The 16957-nt window shown below is 35.2% G+C and overlaps 1 protein-coding gene across 13 annotated transcripts in view; it reads left to right on the top strand.

The window, feature by feature from the left end:
• Nucleotides 1–16957, top strand: part of KDM6A (lysine demethylase 6A) — a 180377-nt gene that overhangs the window by 78320 nt on the left and 85100 nt on the right. For all 13 annotated transcript variants that reach the window (XM_043896416.1, XM_043896413.1, XM_043896412.1 and 10 more), the window contains exons 5-6: nucleotides 1660–1718; nucleotides 10819–10939. In XM_043896416.1, the coding sequence (XP_043752351.1) occupies nucleotides 1660–1718; nucleotides 10819–10939 (180 nt within the window). The remainder of the gene's footprint in view (nucleotides 1–1659; nucleotides 1719–10818; nucleotides 10940–16957) is intronic.

Below are 16957 nucleotides of genomic sequence, written 5' to 3'. Positions count from 1 at the left end.
AGCCGCAAATGTAAGTGACTGTCATTTTAGCATGTGGGTTTTTTGTTAATGCTAAAATTTTTTGTTAATACTAAAATTATAGGTTATAGGTTTATATTGTGCATTTACTTTGAATTCTAACTACCTTCCTGGCAACACTGAACATAGAATTAAATCCAGTCAGAAAGAACCAGAGAAAGAGTACATAGATACAAGCAAGAGAGAATAAGATAGCATAGTTCAAGCATTTTCTTATTCCTGAAAAACAGATTTTTCTTTTCAATTTGTCTATGGAATTCTGCCGAAAGATTTTTTTTTTAATTGAAGTATAGTTGAATTACAATGTTATGTTAATTTTTCCTGTATAGCAAAGTGACTCAGTTGTACATATATATACATTCTTTTTAATATCTCCTATTATGGTTTATCCCAGGACTTTGAATATGGTTGAATATAGTTCCTGTGCTATACAGTAGGATCTTACTGTCCATCCATTCTGGATGTAATTGTTTGTATCTACTAACTCCACACTTCCAGTCCATCTGCCCCCACTGTTGGCTATCACAAGTCTGTTCTCTGTTTCTGTATCATAGGTTCATTTGTGTCATGTTTTAGGTTCCACATTATAAGTGATTTAATGATCTTAGTCTTTCTGATTTGACTTCACTTAGTATGATAATCTCTAGTTGCATTCATATTGCTACAAATGAAATTATTTTTATGGTTAAGTAGTATTCCATTGTATATAGTACTGCATCTTCTTTATCCACTCATCTGTCCATGAGCGTTTAGGTTGTCTACTTCTCTTGGCTATTGTGAGTAGTGCTCCTGTGAGCATCTTTTTGAATTACGTATCTTTTTGAATTACAGTTTTGTCCAGATACATATGCTCAGGAGTGAGATAGCAGGATCATGTGGTAATTGTACTTTTAGTTTCCTGAGGGCATCCACTGTTTTTCATAGTGGCTGCAACAACTTGCACTCCCACCAGAAGTGTAGGAGGGTTCCCATCTCTCCACCCCCTCTCCAGCATTTGTTATTTATAGACTTTTTAATGATGGCCATTCTGACTGGTCCAGTACTCTTGCCTGGAAAATCCCATGGACGAGGAACCTGGTAGGCTACAGTCCATGGGGTCTTGAAGAGTTGGACACGACTGAGTGACTTCACTTTCACTTTTCACTTTCATGCATTGGAGAAGGACATGGCAACCCACTTCAGTGTTCTTGCCTGGAGAATCCCAGAGACAGAGGACCTGGTGGGCTGCCGTCTATGGGGTCGCACAGAGTCGGCAACAACTGAAGCACCTTAGCAGCAGCAGCATTCTGACTGGTGTGAGGTGATACCTAATTGTAGTTTTGATTTGCATTTCTCAAATAATTAGTGATGTTGAGCATTTTTTCATATGTCCATTGGCCATCTGTATGTTGCTGACAGAGTTTTTACTTTAGGACAAGTTTGATTGAAAAGAAACCACAGGATCTGTCCAAGTTGATTGGATTCTGTGCCATCTGTTGACTCTTAAGCTATTTTGGTGTTTTAAAGAGATATTATAAATATATTGTAATGCAGGATAGAGTGTTAATAACTTAAAACATTGTGGATACTATGTTTTATAATAACATATGTATTAGACATAAATGCTTTTCTTAAAAGTCTCTTTTTTCCCTTTCTTTTCAGAATGCTGCCTTTTTATATGGTCTTGGTTTGGTCTACTTCCATTACAATGCATTTCAGTGGTAAGTTGATGTAAAACTAGTAACTCCAGTTGTTTCCAGTATATAGCTTTTGTTTGCATTTTTCTGTTTGTGTGTGTATGTATGTGTAATAAATACAAAATATTTTAATATCAATAAGCCTATACTTTCCAATAATCTCTTGAAATTATTACTTTGTTCCTTTAGAGATACTAACCCACCTTAGATTATTAAAAATGAATATGTTCCTAAAAGAATCTGGTATAAAGAAGACTTAGGTTAGAAAGCTTTTGGGATTCCTGTTACCTTTATTATACCTGGTGGTCCCCAGGTTATTTGAACCAGGAAATGACTGTGCTCTCTGTTCTCAAGGTTTGTGGGTAAGTGATGTATGATGACAAGTATCTGCTTTTCAGACTTTTAGACATATTGACTGCTCCTTCCCTTCCTCTTTCACCAAAACACACACGCACATGCACACACACTAGTACACTATGGACTAAATTTTAAACTCTCAATTCTCTCTTCTGTAAAGTAGTAATAATGATACCATCTTCAGAGTCAGACATTAAATATGATAGAAATATGTAAGATTTTATAAATGATAAAGTATATAGGACCCTGTTACTATGGCCTTTGCCCCCTTGTTGTTTTTCTGTTTACCAGACAAGACAGTAGCATTCTCTAGTGGAAATAACATAGTTGATAGATTGGTATTCTGTTCTCAGCACTTTTAGTTTGATCTGTTTGCTCATGTGTGTGTGTTTTAGGTACATTGCAATTAATTGCCTTTTCTACTCTAATAGAGTTTTGATGATCAAATGAGATAATGTACGTTTTGTAAACTGTAAAGCCCTATGTAGACTTTTTTTTTTTGAATTGTAGTCAACTTTGTCAGAGTCCTTTCTAGTCTCCATAATTTTAAGCTTGAGTGAGTGCTGAGAAAGTTCAGAGGAACGTTTTTACCAAAGGTTATAACCCTGTCATATACCTGATGGGCACCGTGGATATTTATTACAGAGCTTTTAAATGTGCATTGGCAATGATGTGATACGATTGCTCTAAAGAGGAAACTTCAGACATGAATGACTTTTCCCAGATGCCTTTTCTTTCGTCTTTGGTTTTGGTCCTGTTGATTTTTGATCATCAATGGAAGCACTGCACGGTTAGAGATCACCTGTGTGGATAGAGTATTAGAATCGTTCAAATCATTCATTTTCATGGTAAACTTTACAAAGCTATAATTGGTCTTTATAAAGAAGTTTTGTAATATTTTTCTTTTAAATTATGCATTGTTGTAGAACAATCTGAAATTTAAGCCTCCTAACTATGTACGCAGTGTATCATGTATCATCAAGAGTAGAGTAGGAATGTTTTAAAATCTCTTAGGTTCTTGAAGATCCTATTTATAGAATTCACAGTTGTAAACTTTTAGAACCCGAAGTGGCCTTAGAGATTAATTAGTTTTCTCCCTTAATTTTATAGATGAAGAAAACAAGAGGGTGTGTGTGTGTGTGTGTGTGTGTGTGTGTAACTCAGTATTATGTAATTGGGTTGCAGAAGCAAGCTTATGCTCAGATTTCCCACTCTAATTATTTTGTCTATTATAGTCTGTCCGCAAGTTTGAAGATTGATAGGTCATTATTTTTAATCGTTATTCTGGATGCATTTGTACAATCTTTATGGCCAGCCAGAAATAATTTAGGTGAAACTCAAGGCAAGGAACGCTACACTTTTAGAAATGGACAGGTATACCTCACACGAGTTAGTTTTCACCTACCTGTGATAACTTGTGAACTCTCTGTAGATCACAGATAAAAGCATAAAATCAATAGTGAGGTGAAGCCATCATCAGTTCAAAATTGGATTGCATTAAAAAGTGTGTAACCATGTCAGGTTAGGGGGCTTGTAGTGTGGAAAACTGTATCTTTTGATTCTTTATCTACATATGATTTCTGTGTCCTTCAGTTGCCTTAATGAAATGATACAAGAATCATACAATCTCTGAATTACCAAGTGTCTTCTGTTTTGTTGATCATGTCCTGGCTACCATTTTCTCATGTCTTAAGTTTCAGCTCTAGCTGCTCCCTAAAATGATATATCTCATACCTTCTCTCTCTTTTTAAAAATATCTATTTATTTATTTATTTTGTCTGCTCGAGGCTTAGTTGTAGCACACAGGCTCTCTACTTGTGGCACATGTGCTCAGTAGTTGTGGTGTGAGGGCTTAGCTGCTCCAGGGGATGTGGGATCTTTCTCCGTGGACCAGGGATCGAACGTGCATCTCCTGTGTTGCAAGGTGAATTCTTAACCACTAGACCACCAAGGAAGTCATTCACACTCTCTCTTAATCCATTATGGATGTATATTTTCTGTTTTCCTGATCAAATGTTCTTTCACAAACTGCCCCCAATTTTGCTTTCACTTACCTCATTATTACTTGAACAGCCACAAAATTAGAAAGCTTGGAGTAGGTGCTTGGTGAGAGTTTTAGAGTATAGCCTTAATGGATAGGAACTTCTAGGTTAAGACTAAATTTGTGTGGGGATTTTTTTGTTTTATTTATAGGTAGCTATTAATTTCTGGGAGCAGCCCCCACCCCCCCCCCCCCACCCCCCACACACTTAAGTTCTTTGGGATTTGTTGAAAAAATATTTGCAGAGAAAGGTATGGCATGCCTTTTTTTGTATTGTTAGCTCAGAATGGTCTAGCTCTGGAACATTTATAATTCAAGTAGAGTTTAATATTTGGAAATGGTGTCTCTTGGTATTTAATTAGATTAAGTATTTGGGAAGAAAGCATGCAACCAACATGTATGTTGGAGTTGGTGATAGTGACCTAATAAATTACTAAGAGCAATTTTATCAACTATGGGTTTTATCTTGTTAATCTGTCTTGTTTGTTGCCCTATTAATTTGAGCACCACCCCCCCACCCCTGTTTTTTTGAGTTGATGTTAGCCTCTTGAGTCAATTCAGTAACTTGGTGAGTTTTTCTACTTTCAATTTGAGGAGCCCAGTGTCAGAAACAGAGCAACTGTTAAATTCTCAGTAGATTTATCATAACTATTTAATTTTACTATTATCATACATAATAACTTGTGACCAGACTTAAAAATTATATATCCAGAAGAAGGAAGGAAGACATAGAAGCCCGAAGTAAAATACATGCAGCAGAGACCTAGAACCAGCATCTATAAAGCTGTTCCTTTCCATGTTCATGCCCATGTCTTCACTTCATGAGGGTGGCAAATTGCTAAGGTCACCTTGAACTGAGCTTTTCCTTGCCTTTATAATAAGAAACTTATATCTTTGAGTGAAAAAAATTGAACCATGTACAGTAGTAAATTATTATAACTTGTAGCCATATTTCTGAATATACCCCTTTGAAAATCCGACCATTCCTTTTTCTTTAGCTTGTAACCTTTTGTATCCCCACTGATCAATATCAGAATGATCTTATGGTAGCAGATTTAACAGCTAAATAATTCTTTGCCAGAGGCAGAGGATTTTGGAAACTAGCTTCCCAAATCTGATTGATAAGGCCTGGTAAGGAGATGTAGTGATTATTATTATGTTGACATCAGCAAGGAGTAGGGTAATGAGATGGAGGTGAGTTCAAAAAGACCAGAGATGTTAACACGTTACAAGTGAATTTTCTCCAGGACTCATTTTCAATTACAAGTGTACCAATTATTTGTACCAGTTACCAAGTGTTCTTAAGGGTATAGTAATCTTTGCTTGCCTTGTAAAGTCACTGCTTTGAGTGCAAACATAAACATAAACCTAATGTAGTCGAGATAACCACTGTTGACCTTGAAGCTTGTTTAACATGGAGTCTGGCAAAAACTTTATATTTAATATATGTTTTCTGAGCTATCATCATGCAAACTAATTCTCTTAGACCAGAGTTTAAGTATACTACTATTAAAATAAAGCAGTTGATGTTAACGTATGTTGAATTTATTCTGTTTGCTTCTGTTTTGGAAAAAAACTAGCAGATAAATAAGGTAGTTTTGGTAAAATGATGCTTACCAGTGACACATAGATTGCCAGAGAGAATTTGGAAGGGTTTGGACTGATTAAGCCTCAGGGAAATTATGAATAAAAACATAAACTTTACAATGGAGAGGAGAAAAAAATCCCACTGTCTGCAGTGATGAAATGAAGTTGGCTGAAGAGGGCAAAAGACCCAAGAGGTAATACATTAGCAAATGTCAATGTGAATAAACCAATGTATGATACTTCTAACTTAGCTTCACATTTAAGATCCTCTCTGTTTCAACCTCAAATGATCTTTCTACCCTTATTGTTCCCCTAAATATATTCTTTGTGTGAGTCACTACTATATTAACATTTTGTTGAAAATTTCTTGAGCATTTTTTACCCATGTAACTTGTTTTGTGCCATTTACTTTGTTTGGTCTGCCTTCTCTTTCCCTCTCTACCTCTACCTTTAAATATCTTACCTGTCTCTTTGAGTTCTTCATCAAATCTTACTATTTGTCTCATTTAGAAGGAACGTCTAAATTTCGTAAGTGTGTGTGTGTGTGTATGGAAGTATTTATTTGTTTTGTGTATGTGTTATTACTGATTTAGAACTAAAGTATTCTCTCTTTTATTAGTATGAAAACTTGTGAAATTACTTTCTTTATCCCGTCAGATATGCCTGAGGGAAATCTCTGGACTCAACATTTATTAGCTCCAGAGAACTTAAAGTTTTATTTTGTCTCTTTAAATGTGCTCAAACTGTGCCAGGATGTTTACTTAATATCATTATTTTTCTATAGTTTGGTACAGTTCTAAAGGAGGCTTTTTAAAAAATGACTTTCTAGAAACCTTATTAAAAATGAACATTGCTTTAAAATATAGTCAACGTGTGTGTTTTTTGTAGGTAGTGCTATTCAGGTTTTAGTTTTTTTTTTAAGTTGGATTTTGTTTGTTGTTGTTTTTTTTTTAATTTTTTTTTTGTGGTAGAACTTTTATTTTTATATCGTAAAGTAATTAGCCTCCAACTAATAAAAATAAATGAAAAAAAAAAAAAGTTCTACCAGGTTTTAGTTTTTTATAATTTCCTTTTGAAAATTGTTAGCACCGTCTAACATTAAATGTAAAATTTTAAACTGAAAATCTGTAGGTATAATTACGGTGATTAAAAAAACGTTTTTAGATTTTAAGGAAAAAAATGCATGGATAGTTATGCATAGTAATATGCACTTTTATTTTAGTAGAGATTATGCTTTAATATTTGAAAATTGTAAGCCTTTCTAAGCATTATATCATTAACAGTATTCTATGGTTTTAAGTAGCCATTTCTCATGTTCTGAAATTGTCTGTTGATCAAAATACTGATGTCAGCAGAGTTTGTATGTGTTGGTGGTTTAGTCTCACTTGCACTACAGAGACCATGTTCTGGCTGCATATGGTTTGGTGAGTGAGATACGAGTGTATTAAAATGATGGCCAAAATTAGAATAATCTGAGTTGTACCTATTTTCTCCACACAGCACTCTCCCCCTCCTAACACAAAAACACATTCTTTTTTCTGTTTGTTCTCTCACCCCCAAGGGGTGGAAGCAACACATAGGAGAGAAAGATGGGGAAAGTTTAGAGAAGGAAATGAAAATGAACTTAGATCTATTTTGTTAGCTCAGGGGAACTCTGATCAGTAAAGAGACTGTGGAGTGTCCCTTCCCACACCCTCAAAAAGAAGTCCAGTTTGCTAACTATGAAAGTGATGACACCAGTAAACAGATACTAGACATTTTCCTGTAATGTCTGGAGTATTTGAAAATAGGAATGTAGACCTCAAGGAATAGACCACTTGTAAAAACTGGAGATAGGACTCTGGTAAGTAGAGAATAAAATGATTTGATTATAGAGTGGCCCTAACTGCTGGTTAACACTAAGCAAAAAAAAAAGGTATTGAGTTTGGGTGGTGAGTCTTAAAGGTAATATTGGATTTAGAGTGAAGCAGAAGAATGAAAATATTTCAGGTCAGGAGACTATCCTCAGGAGAAGCAGTGAAAGCAAGAGGGCTAATATTTGCATGAAAGAGTTGCTGAGATGCGCCAGCTCACAGGTGAAGAGGAGCAGTGTTAGGGCGTGACTGGGAATGGGTGTAACTGCTCACAGACCTTAAATGCTATATGGAGATTTGACTTGAGTATCATGATTATTAGTAGGCAGTCATAGGAGCCACATATTTAAGGAAGCACAGGCAAGCCAGAGCAGAGCAAGGGGAGTCTTTAAGGAGTCTGTTTCAGTTATCTACTAAGGAGATATTGAAGACTGAGTCTGCAAGTATTGAATTTGAGGGAAACTTTGAAACAACCTGGAGAACTTGACAAATAGATATATATTGTTCAACCTTGTCATAGGCACTTGTAATAGTCCTTAAAGAGCAGTAAGGTGTAGCCCCGACAAGTGTATTGGAACATGTGGTTTTGCTGATAGGTTATTTTTTTTTTTTTTTTTTTTAATCCCAGTATGTTAACCTATATAGAGAACTTGTTAAAATAAACCTACATTTCTTTGTAGTTGTGTAACATTTCAAACTAAGAAATAAAGGCACCTATGAAATAAAACACATTTATCAAAGGTTGGGCAAAGGGTGGAAATAGAAACTGAGACAGAGTAGGAAATATTTTTCCTGAAGGATTGCTGTTGATGCTTTGTGTTTTCATTCTTCCCTTTTGCATACATCCTTTTCCTGGACTGTTTTTCTTCCTATCTTCTTTTTCTCCTTTAATCTTTCTATCCTTTGCTGCCTTCCATTTCCATTCTCTTTCTTTCATGTATATGTCTCAGACCTACCTCGGTTTTTTGGGGGGTGGAGTGGGGTGTTTTTGTTTGTTTTGTTTTTTTGAATTTTTATTGGAATATAGTTTATAAGGTTGTGTCAGTTTCAGCTGTACAATGTGTGTGTGTATATATATATATGCATTGATCCATTCTTTCCTGCCTGGATTTTTAATTAGCATGTGTGCACATTGGTTAGTTCTGACCCATTCCATAGGAGTTCTCTGACCCATATCATAAGGTAAGGTTAATTAGGGCTTTATGAAGCACTTATTATTATAAAATATGCTTAAAGTTGCACACATTTAACTCTACATCTTTACATGTTATTTATAAAATAAACAGAACTGTCACTTGGGTTGAGAAATAAAAAATTACTATTGCCCTGAAGTGAAAGTTGCTCAGTGTCTGACTGTTTGTGACCTCCATGGAATTCTCCAGGCCAGAATACTGGAGTGGGTAGCCTTTCCCTTCTCCAGGGGATCTTCCCAACCCAGGGATCGAACCCAGGTCTCTACTGCATTGCAGGTGAATTCTTTACCAGCTGAGCCACACCGGAAGCCCAAGAATACTGAAGTGGGTAGCCTATCCCTTCTCCAGCGGATCTTCCCAACCCAGAAGCTTCTACTATCACCCTAGAAGCTTCCAAAAGCCCCTGAATTCCTGTTCCCAGTCACATCTTACCTTTTAATTGGTATCATTTACTGCTGCAGTTATTCTCTTTCTAACCTTTTTATGCCCCTCCCCCAACATACACACACTCTCTCACAGGCACACGCATACACACACATGCACTTGCTTGAGCATACAATCTATTCTATTAGAAAATGGTGCCTCTAGACATGACCAAGAGAATACAGAGGCTGAAGCTGCACCTCCTCTTATTAGAAAGGTTTGAGAAAAGTACAGAGACCTTAGCAGTATGCAGATGAGTGTCTTGAAGTCTGATTGAGAGGAGCAGGAAGCAACCTTTGAATAAGAAAGGTAATTTTCTTCGAAATTTTACATGAATTCTTTCTTACCATGTCTTTGACTCCCCTCTTCTGTCTGTACACACTAGATAGCAAAATACATAAATAACCCAACCCATTTGAAATGCCATGTAACACAGAGATGCTGAACTCCTTTTCAGGAAGAAATTATTTAACCAGATGTAAAGGTATCTGATACCAGACCTGTTGCCCCCACTCCTCACAATAAATATTACTGTTTAGAACTCTTAATATTATAATAAATACACAGTTTTTCTGGAGGTGGGATAGATAGTACACAAGTCAAAATAAAGTTGCTTAAAGACATAGGGCATATTGTTTTGCTCTATTTTATGATATTTTGAAGTTTTATATAAAAGATTGACTTTTATTTTGGAATTATCTAACATTCCAGGTAGCCTCCTTTAAGATTAAATAAAAGCAATGTATAGTTGATAAAAAGCTTTGCAAAGAATTTATTAGCCTGTACTTGAGATAAGCCTTAAATCATGTAGAGAGCTATACAATGATGCCTAAAATACTGTATATCTGATACTATAATTTTCAAAATTCAAATGAGACATTTTTCTTTGTCAAAATTTTAATTTTATTTTTAAGTGCATAGTAACATTCATGTGATCAAATGATATAAAAATGTATTCAGTGAAAAGTGTTCCTTCATTCTTGTATAAGTTCTACTGGTCATTAAGACTTTTTATGATAAAATGTGAATTTGTATTAAAAACACATCAAGTGACAGAATAGAGAGCCCAGAAACAGATCAACATGTTTGATGTGGACATTTGATTTAGAACAATGTGGCTCTGTAGAGCTGTGGTAAGGATGGTCTTTTCTATGTATGATGTAGGGGCTATCGAATATCTGTATAGAAAGAGAAAACATTATATAAAAAATAAGGTACATATGGATTGCAAACCTAAATATGAAAGAAATAAAAAGTTTTAAAAAAGAAGACTTCATTTTATGGAATAGATTAGAAACAGGATCAATCTCCCTCAAAAACAAAACTATCCACCTGCTCTATCCTCTCTCCTTTAGGAAATTCCAGAAACAGTGAAATCAGTTATTAACACTGAGAATTTTATTAAGCCATAAAATATTATTTGAATAATTAAGAATTAATTCAACTCATCTTCCTTTTCTCTTTTTATATTACACACTTTCACTTACATAAAAACTCAAGAAACCCCTTCCCAGTCTTTTTTTTTTTATGCTATCCATTGACATCATTTTTATAAAACTGGCATTTCGTTTAAAACAGAATTGCGTAAAACAGAAATTTTACTGTGCTACCATGCAAAAATTCATGTAATTGTTAAAAAGTAAAGATATCTTTTGTCTATGTTCTTTCAGGGCAATTAAAGCATTTCAGGAGGTGCTTTATGTTGATCCCAGCTTTTGTCGAGCCAAGGAAATTCATTTACGGCTTGGGCTTATGTTCAAAGTGAACACAGACTATGAGTCTAGTTTAAAGGTAGGTTGTTGGGTTTTATCAAAGATACAGTGTTTCATTTTTTGTGCTTTTGAGGGGGGTTGTCAAATATTAGAACATTGAGAAATGTTGGAATTTGTATTGGTACTTGAAAAGAAAATTTGAAAATTTAGATGAAAGAGCTTTTATCAGCTATGAACTGGAAGATGCATATGTTTGGGTTTCAGAGTACAAAGTAGTTATGATGCTAAGACATAAGCAGGTAATTATATTAGTAAACTTTTTTTTCTTTTTAAAGTTTGAATTGTGGTCTATCATCAGGAAAGGGTAAAGGTTTCAACCTCCATTTGAACATCTGAATCACTCCACTGTTTGTGATGGGTCAGAAACAGCTGCTCAGTGATTCTGTATCTGTGACCCCATCTTTGACCATTTACTTGCATGGGTTTCACTAGGTGTGACTCCACCTCTACCAACAGAGCATGTCTCATATCTTAAATTATAAAAAAAAAGTGTGTTCTTTGGTAGTCATTTCAACTGCTAGTTTGTGAGTATAAACATTGTTGGGCAAAATAGCACATCGTTGCTTAAATATTTTACTTTCTATAGATTTTAACATTTCTCAAGTTTTTCATTGAGTTTCCTGTGCTATTTATGCCATAACTTTAGGTATTACCAGGCTTTTCATGAAAATAGTGCTTCCTTGCTTGACAAAAGGCTTGATTTTTGAAAGGATTAGAAGTTCTAGGAAAAGCTTAATTTTTTGTGAGTTTATGACTATAATGGTTGCCATGTTCTAAATATCTCCATTTATGCTTTCTTCATTCTGAAGGGTTAGGAGGCAGATAAAGATAATGCTTTACAGTAGGTTGTAATTTGATTTCACTAATAAGGTACTACTGAAATTTTAAAAAATGATTTAGGAATGCCTAATTGCCCTAGAGTTGTAAAGTAGACACTATCACAAATACCATTTCTGTCTTTCATGAGTTTATACTGAACAGTGCTGTTGGTATGAAAGAGAGGTATACACCACAAAACATGAAAGTAAGTAGATTGTGAAAGTATTCAGATCACACAATTGTCAAAGTTGAGTACACTTTGAGGAATAGGCCTTAGGGCAAATGTAAGTAATGTGGAGAAGTTAATCAGTTTTCCTCAAGCTTAGAGCAGCCTGTCTCAAACTGTATTTTGGCATATGAGTGGACTTGAAATGGAAAACTAGTTCAGATATTCTACCTTGCATATTTTGATTTCTTGTTGGACCGTCGCAGCGTATACTAGCAAACCAGATTATTTAAATGACTTATAATACAAAATCAACTTACTCGAGTGTTTTACAGAACTGTCACAGTATGTATACTGTGTGTAGCAGAAGTGTTTCTGGTAGCAGTTTGATAAATGTTGCTTAGAAAATATATTTGAGTGGAAAAAGTAATCAGATATGTCCCAAATTATGGTATGTGGCTGTCTCTGAATATCAGTATAGTGGTAACTTAAACAATTTTATGGATGCAAAGCTCTCTTTGCATGAAGGTGGCAATATTTAAAATCTCCTTTAATCAGGGGAAACTGTTGGGCAGTGTTCCATGACTTATTCAAAGTGTTCTTGCTTACTCATGTTCAACAGAAACCTTCCTGTATACAACTTTTCATTTGTTCAGGTATATTTAAAGGCTAACAGACTTGCAAGTCATAGCGATTTTTGCAAGATTGCCTTAATAAGTGTAGTCTTCTTGTTTGGGGCCTTTCTTCCATTTATTTAAAATACTTGATACCATTCTGATGTTTGTTTCATTTTTATGAACATAGAAAAGAATTTCAGGGGTCCTTGATATTTTTCTTCAATGAAATGAGAAGGTTTCATTTAATTTTTATCTCATCTTGACATTGGCTTTTTAAGGCTTCTCTCTCCATTATTCCTTGTCTGTTTGTAAGAGAATTTTAGGCAACATTTGTAGTTGAAGATGTCATATTTCAGTATATTACTGTAAGTGCTTAGCATTTAGTATAAGTGGAGGTAGGAATCAGAAGGAATGATATGCCTCATTCCCCGTAGGTAGCCTCCAAGTTTCCTCCAGTGGCCTGTCTAGTACTTCACCTTCATATGGATGGATATGGAGCCTCTGGTCACTTTTCTACTCCAGGAAGTTGTTTCCTACCTAGCACAGTGTGTTGGTATAGATGCTTTGGGTTGCAACCTCAGAAAACGCCCACCTGAAGCTGGTTAAAATGACAACAAAAAATGTACCTCAGTAATGTAAAGTCCAGCCTTTAGGATTGGTTGATACAACTGATCCAGTGTTTGTTTTATGTTGGCTCCACGTTGGTTTCCAGGTGTGATCAAAGTGAAATGATTTCTTTTTCATGTTTCATAAAGAAAAGCATTATATAGTAACGGTATAGGTGCTTACTATAGTGCTGGCATATATAGTAAGTACTCAGTAAATACCTGATTTATCGTGTTGTAGAGGACAAAGATCCTTACTTATTGATCATTTCAAGAACACTTTGCATCTCATTGGCCAGAATTAGACCACATAGCCATTCTCAGTGATTCCTTATCAAAGATTGGTTATTCTGTTCTATTCTTTGGATCAGTTATGTCCTGTTTTTGAGCAGAGCTCAATTTCCTAAGTATGCTTTTCCTATCGAATAGAAGAGTGAGGGGTGGGTAAAAAGAGTGTTTTGATATGGGAGTAGTGCATACAATCTGTCCATTACAGATCCAGTCTTTTCTGCCTCATTTTCTTTCCCTCTCAGGGATAGAGATACAACATATACAGTATGTTTTAGATGGTAAAATATTTAAATAAAATGCAGTTTATTTTCATAATAGATTCCTGCTTTTCACCCACACATGAAATGCATTCCAGAGCCTCCTGTTTTATTTCTATCTCTGGTAATAACTTTTCTCCAAAATGTACTTCTGAAACAGATTCATTCTGTTTTGGTACCATGTAATAGCTCTCAGAGAAAGCAAATTTGGTTTTAAAATTTGACCCTGCCACTAAACTAATTGTGTGACTTTGGGCAAGAAGCCTGACTTTTCTGATCCACTTTCTGTCCGTGTGTGTATGCTTAGTCGCTCAGTTGTGTCTGACTCTTGCGACCCCGTAGACTGTAGCCCGCCGGGCTCCTCTGTCCATGGGATTCTCCAGGCAAGAATACTGGAGTGGGTTGCCATTTCCTTCTCCAGGGGATTTTACTGACTGAGCCACTAGGGAAACCCCTTTCTGTCTGTAGAACTACCTACTTCACAAGATTGTTACAAAGATTAAACAATATATATATCAATGTCTCTGACAAATAAGTTTTTTCAGCCCTTCTTTTTTAGTTCTCAGTTTTACCATATCTAAAACTCTGATTTGGGGCCAGTATTAGATATTGTTTGTATGAAATCCATTATCTTGTCCTAGATTTTAATACTTGTATTTTTGTCATACTGCCCACCCTCAGAAATAATGAAGTTAATGCCCAAGTTACTTTTCAACTAGTGGTGTTATTTTTCCATTAAATTGGCCAGTAAAGATTTCACATGTTTAGTTGAGTGATGGAGGTACCTATTCTTAGTTTATTAACTAGTTTAGTATTATCTGAACCAGAGTCCTTTTCAGGGTGACATTTCTACATGATACTGTGTGGCTTTTCTTTTCTGCTTCATGTAATACACCCTCAGGTGGGATTAGTTGCCTATTTACCTCTATATAATTAATTCAGGATTTTATTTCATTACTTTTTAATGATATTAAGGATAATCGCTTACATTTGTTATGTATTTGAGGCAGTGTGCTGTTGTTGCTTCAGAAAAGCATGCCAGTTTTGACAAGTAGTTTTATATGATGCTTCTAATTTTTACATCTTGGCAGACTATTAAAATTATTTCCTTCATATGGAGCTGATAAATGCAAAATAGGATGTAACATCACCCATATTCTTTGGTCAGTTAATGCATCTATTTTAATTTAATGAAGATCATATAAAAATTCTCCCTGATATTTAGATATTTAAGTTCCCCTGAAATAATGGCAGCATTCAATTTTCTTTAAAGGTAGATAAAGAAGGTGTCTTTTTTTATGGGAACTTGTGGATAGTTGACCGGGATACCAGTGTAAGTCCCCTTATAATTTGATATTTGAAGATGATAAGTGCTGATTGAAGGGAGTAATATGAAGGAATTAAGAAGATGAGAATTACAAGAGATGATTCAAAGGAAATGGGTTGAACTCGAATGAGACTTGTGTGTTAGCTTGGCATTATATCAGGTGCTTAGTGTTTCTTGAATGGATAGCTTAAATGAAAGAGGCGATAAAATGACAAAATGCCTCTTGTAACATTGGCTGGAAACATTGGGGAGAAAAGATGAGGCTGATCGTATTTGTCATCTTCTACACGAACTGACAGTGCAGTTTTCTCTAGATGCCCCCTGTTTGCCAGTTCATTCTGCTGTCTCCCTTCTATTATTATACCTCACATGAAACTTCTGAGTGAAATAGCATTTTACAATTTTTTTAAAGAAACACTCTTCTCCAGAAACTGCTTCATTTCCAGGTATCTGATTTGATATCATACTTTAGACTCAGGAATTTTGTTGTTATATTTTCTTATTCCAAGAAATTAAGGCAGAAAGAATAAGTAAAGGCATGATGATATGTATTTCCTTTTAGAAACCACTTTTGGAATCTGTGAAATACCTCCTATCTTTTACTATTTTATTCATATAGATCATTTCCTTCATTTAATTGATACTATGAACTATGTATTATAAAAACATTTGCTGAGAATTTGAATACCAGCTATTAAATTAATTTTAATCAGGCCTTAAGTTTCTAAGATATATCTGTAGTATTTTTTGTTGAAGCTTTAACTGCATATTTTTATTCATTCAGTTGTCTAAAGATAATAAAAGTTGCTATTATTTCTCTATACCCACTCCTGGCCTGCTTCCTTCAGTTGCTCAATAACTTAACTCTTCTAATTGGCAGTTTGAAAATTTTAGACTTTTAAAATTTTTAGATTTTTTATTGAGATAAAATTGGCATGCAACTTTGAGTAAGTTTAATTTGTACAATGTGTTGATTTGGTACATTATCATCACCATAGCATTTCCTAACAACATCTCTGTCATGCCAGATAATTATCTTTTTTTTGGTTTGTTTGTTTTTTTTAATTATCTTTTTTTTGTATGTGAGAACAATTAAGATCTAGTCTCTTAGCAGCTTCGAAGTTTATAGTACAGTATCATTGATACAGTAATCTCTATACTGTAATCTAGTTATCTGCTAGTTTCACGTTTGTACCTTTCAACCACCCCAATTCCCACTTTGGCAGTGGAATTTGGTTTCTCCTGAGTATAATGTCACTGTCTTGGCAGAGAATGGTCACTGCTCTTTGTCTTCTGTCCATTTTTCCTCATTTGTGGACAGAAATCTTTTCCTTGCTGTTTCGTTTTTCTACTGTTCATCAACTTATACTTTACCTTTTAATCTTTTCTATGTATTATCTGGGGCTTTCCAGCTAGTGATAAAGAATCCGCCTGCCAGTGCAGGAGACATAAGAGACAATGGGTTCTATCCCTGGGTCAGGAAGACCCCCTGGAGAAGGAAATGGCAACCCACTCCAGTGTTCTTGCCTAGAGAATCCCATGGACAGAGGAGCCTGGTGGGCTACAGTCCATGGGGTAGCAAAGAGTCAGACACAACTGAAAGTGACCTAGCACTTTAGCACTTTTGTGTATTATCTGGTATGAGGTGATCTGCTCATTGGTTTATCTATCCACTAATGCTTTCTCCACTTCAATCTGCCTGCCCAGTTTTATTTTTCCTTTTGATATTTATTTCTGCCCTGAGTTCTATTACATACCTGTAAGTGCAAAGTAGTATAAATAGCAGAAGAACTTCAGTTCCTCAAATACATTTTTGAAAAGGACGTGACTGCTCATAGATGTTCAGTAACCATCCTTTCTTGATACTGAACAGTTGGGATAAGCACAGGTTTCCTGTGTCAGGTTTCTCTCCTCAAATATATTTTAACTTCAAGAAGTCATTTCTAATCAAAAAG

The sequence above is a fragment of the Cervus elaphus genome, chromosome X, assembly GCF_910594005.1.
Source record: "Cervus elaphus chromosome X, mCerEla1.1, whole genome shotgun sequence".
NCBI classification, from domain to species: domain Eukaryota; kingdom Metazoa; phylum Chordata; class Mammalia; order Artiodactyla; family Cervidae; genus Cervus; species Cervus elaphus.
This window is presented reverse-complemented; position numbering and strand designations above follow the sequence as displayed.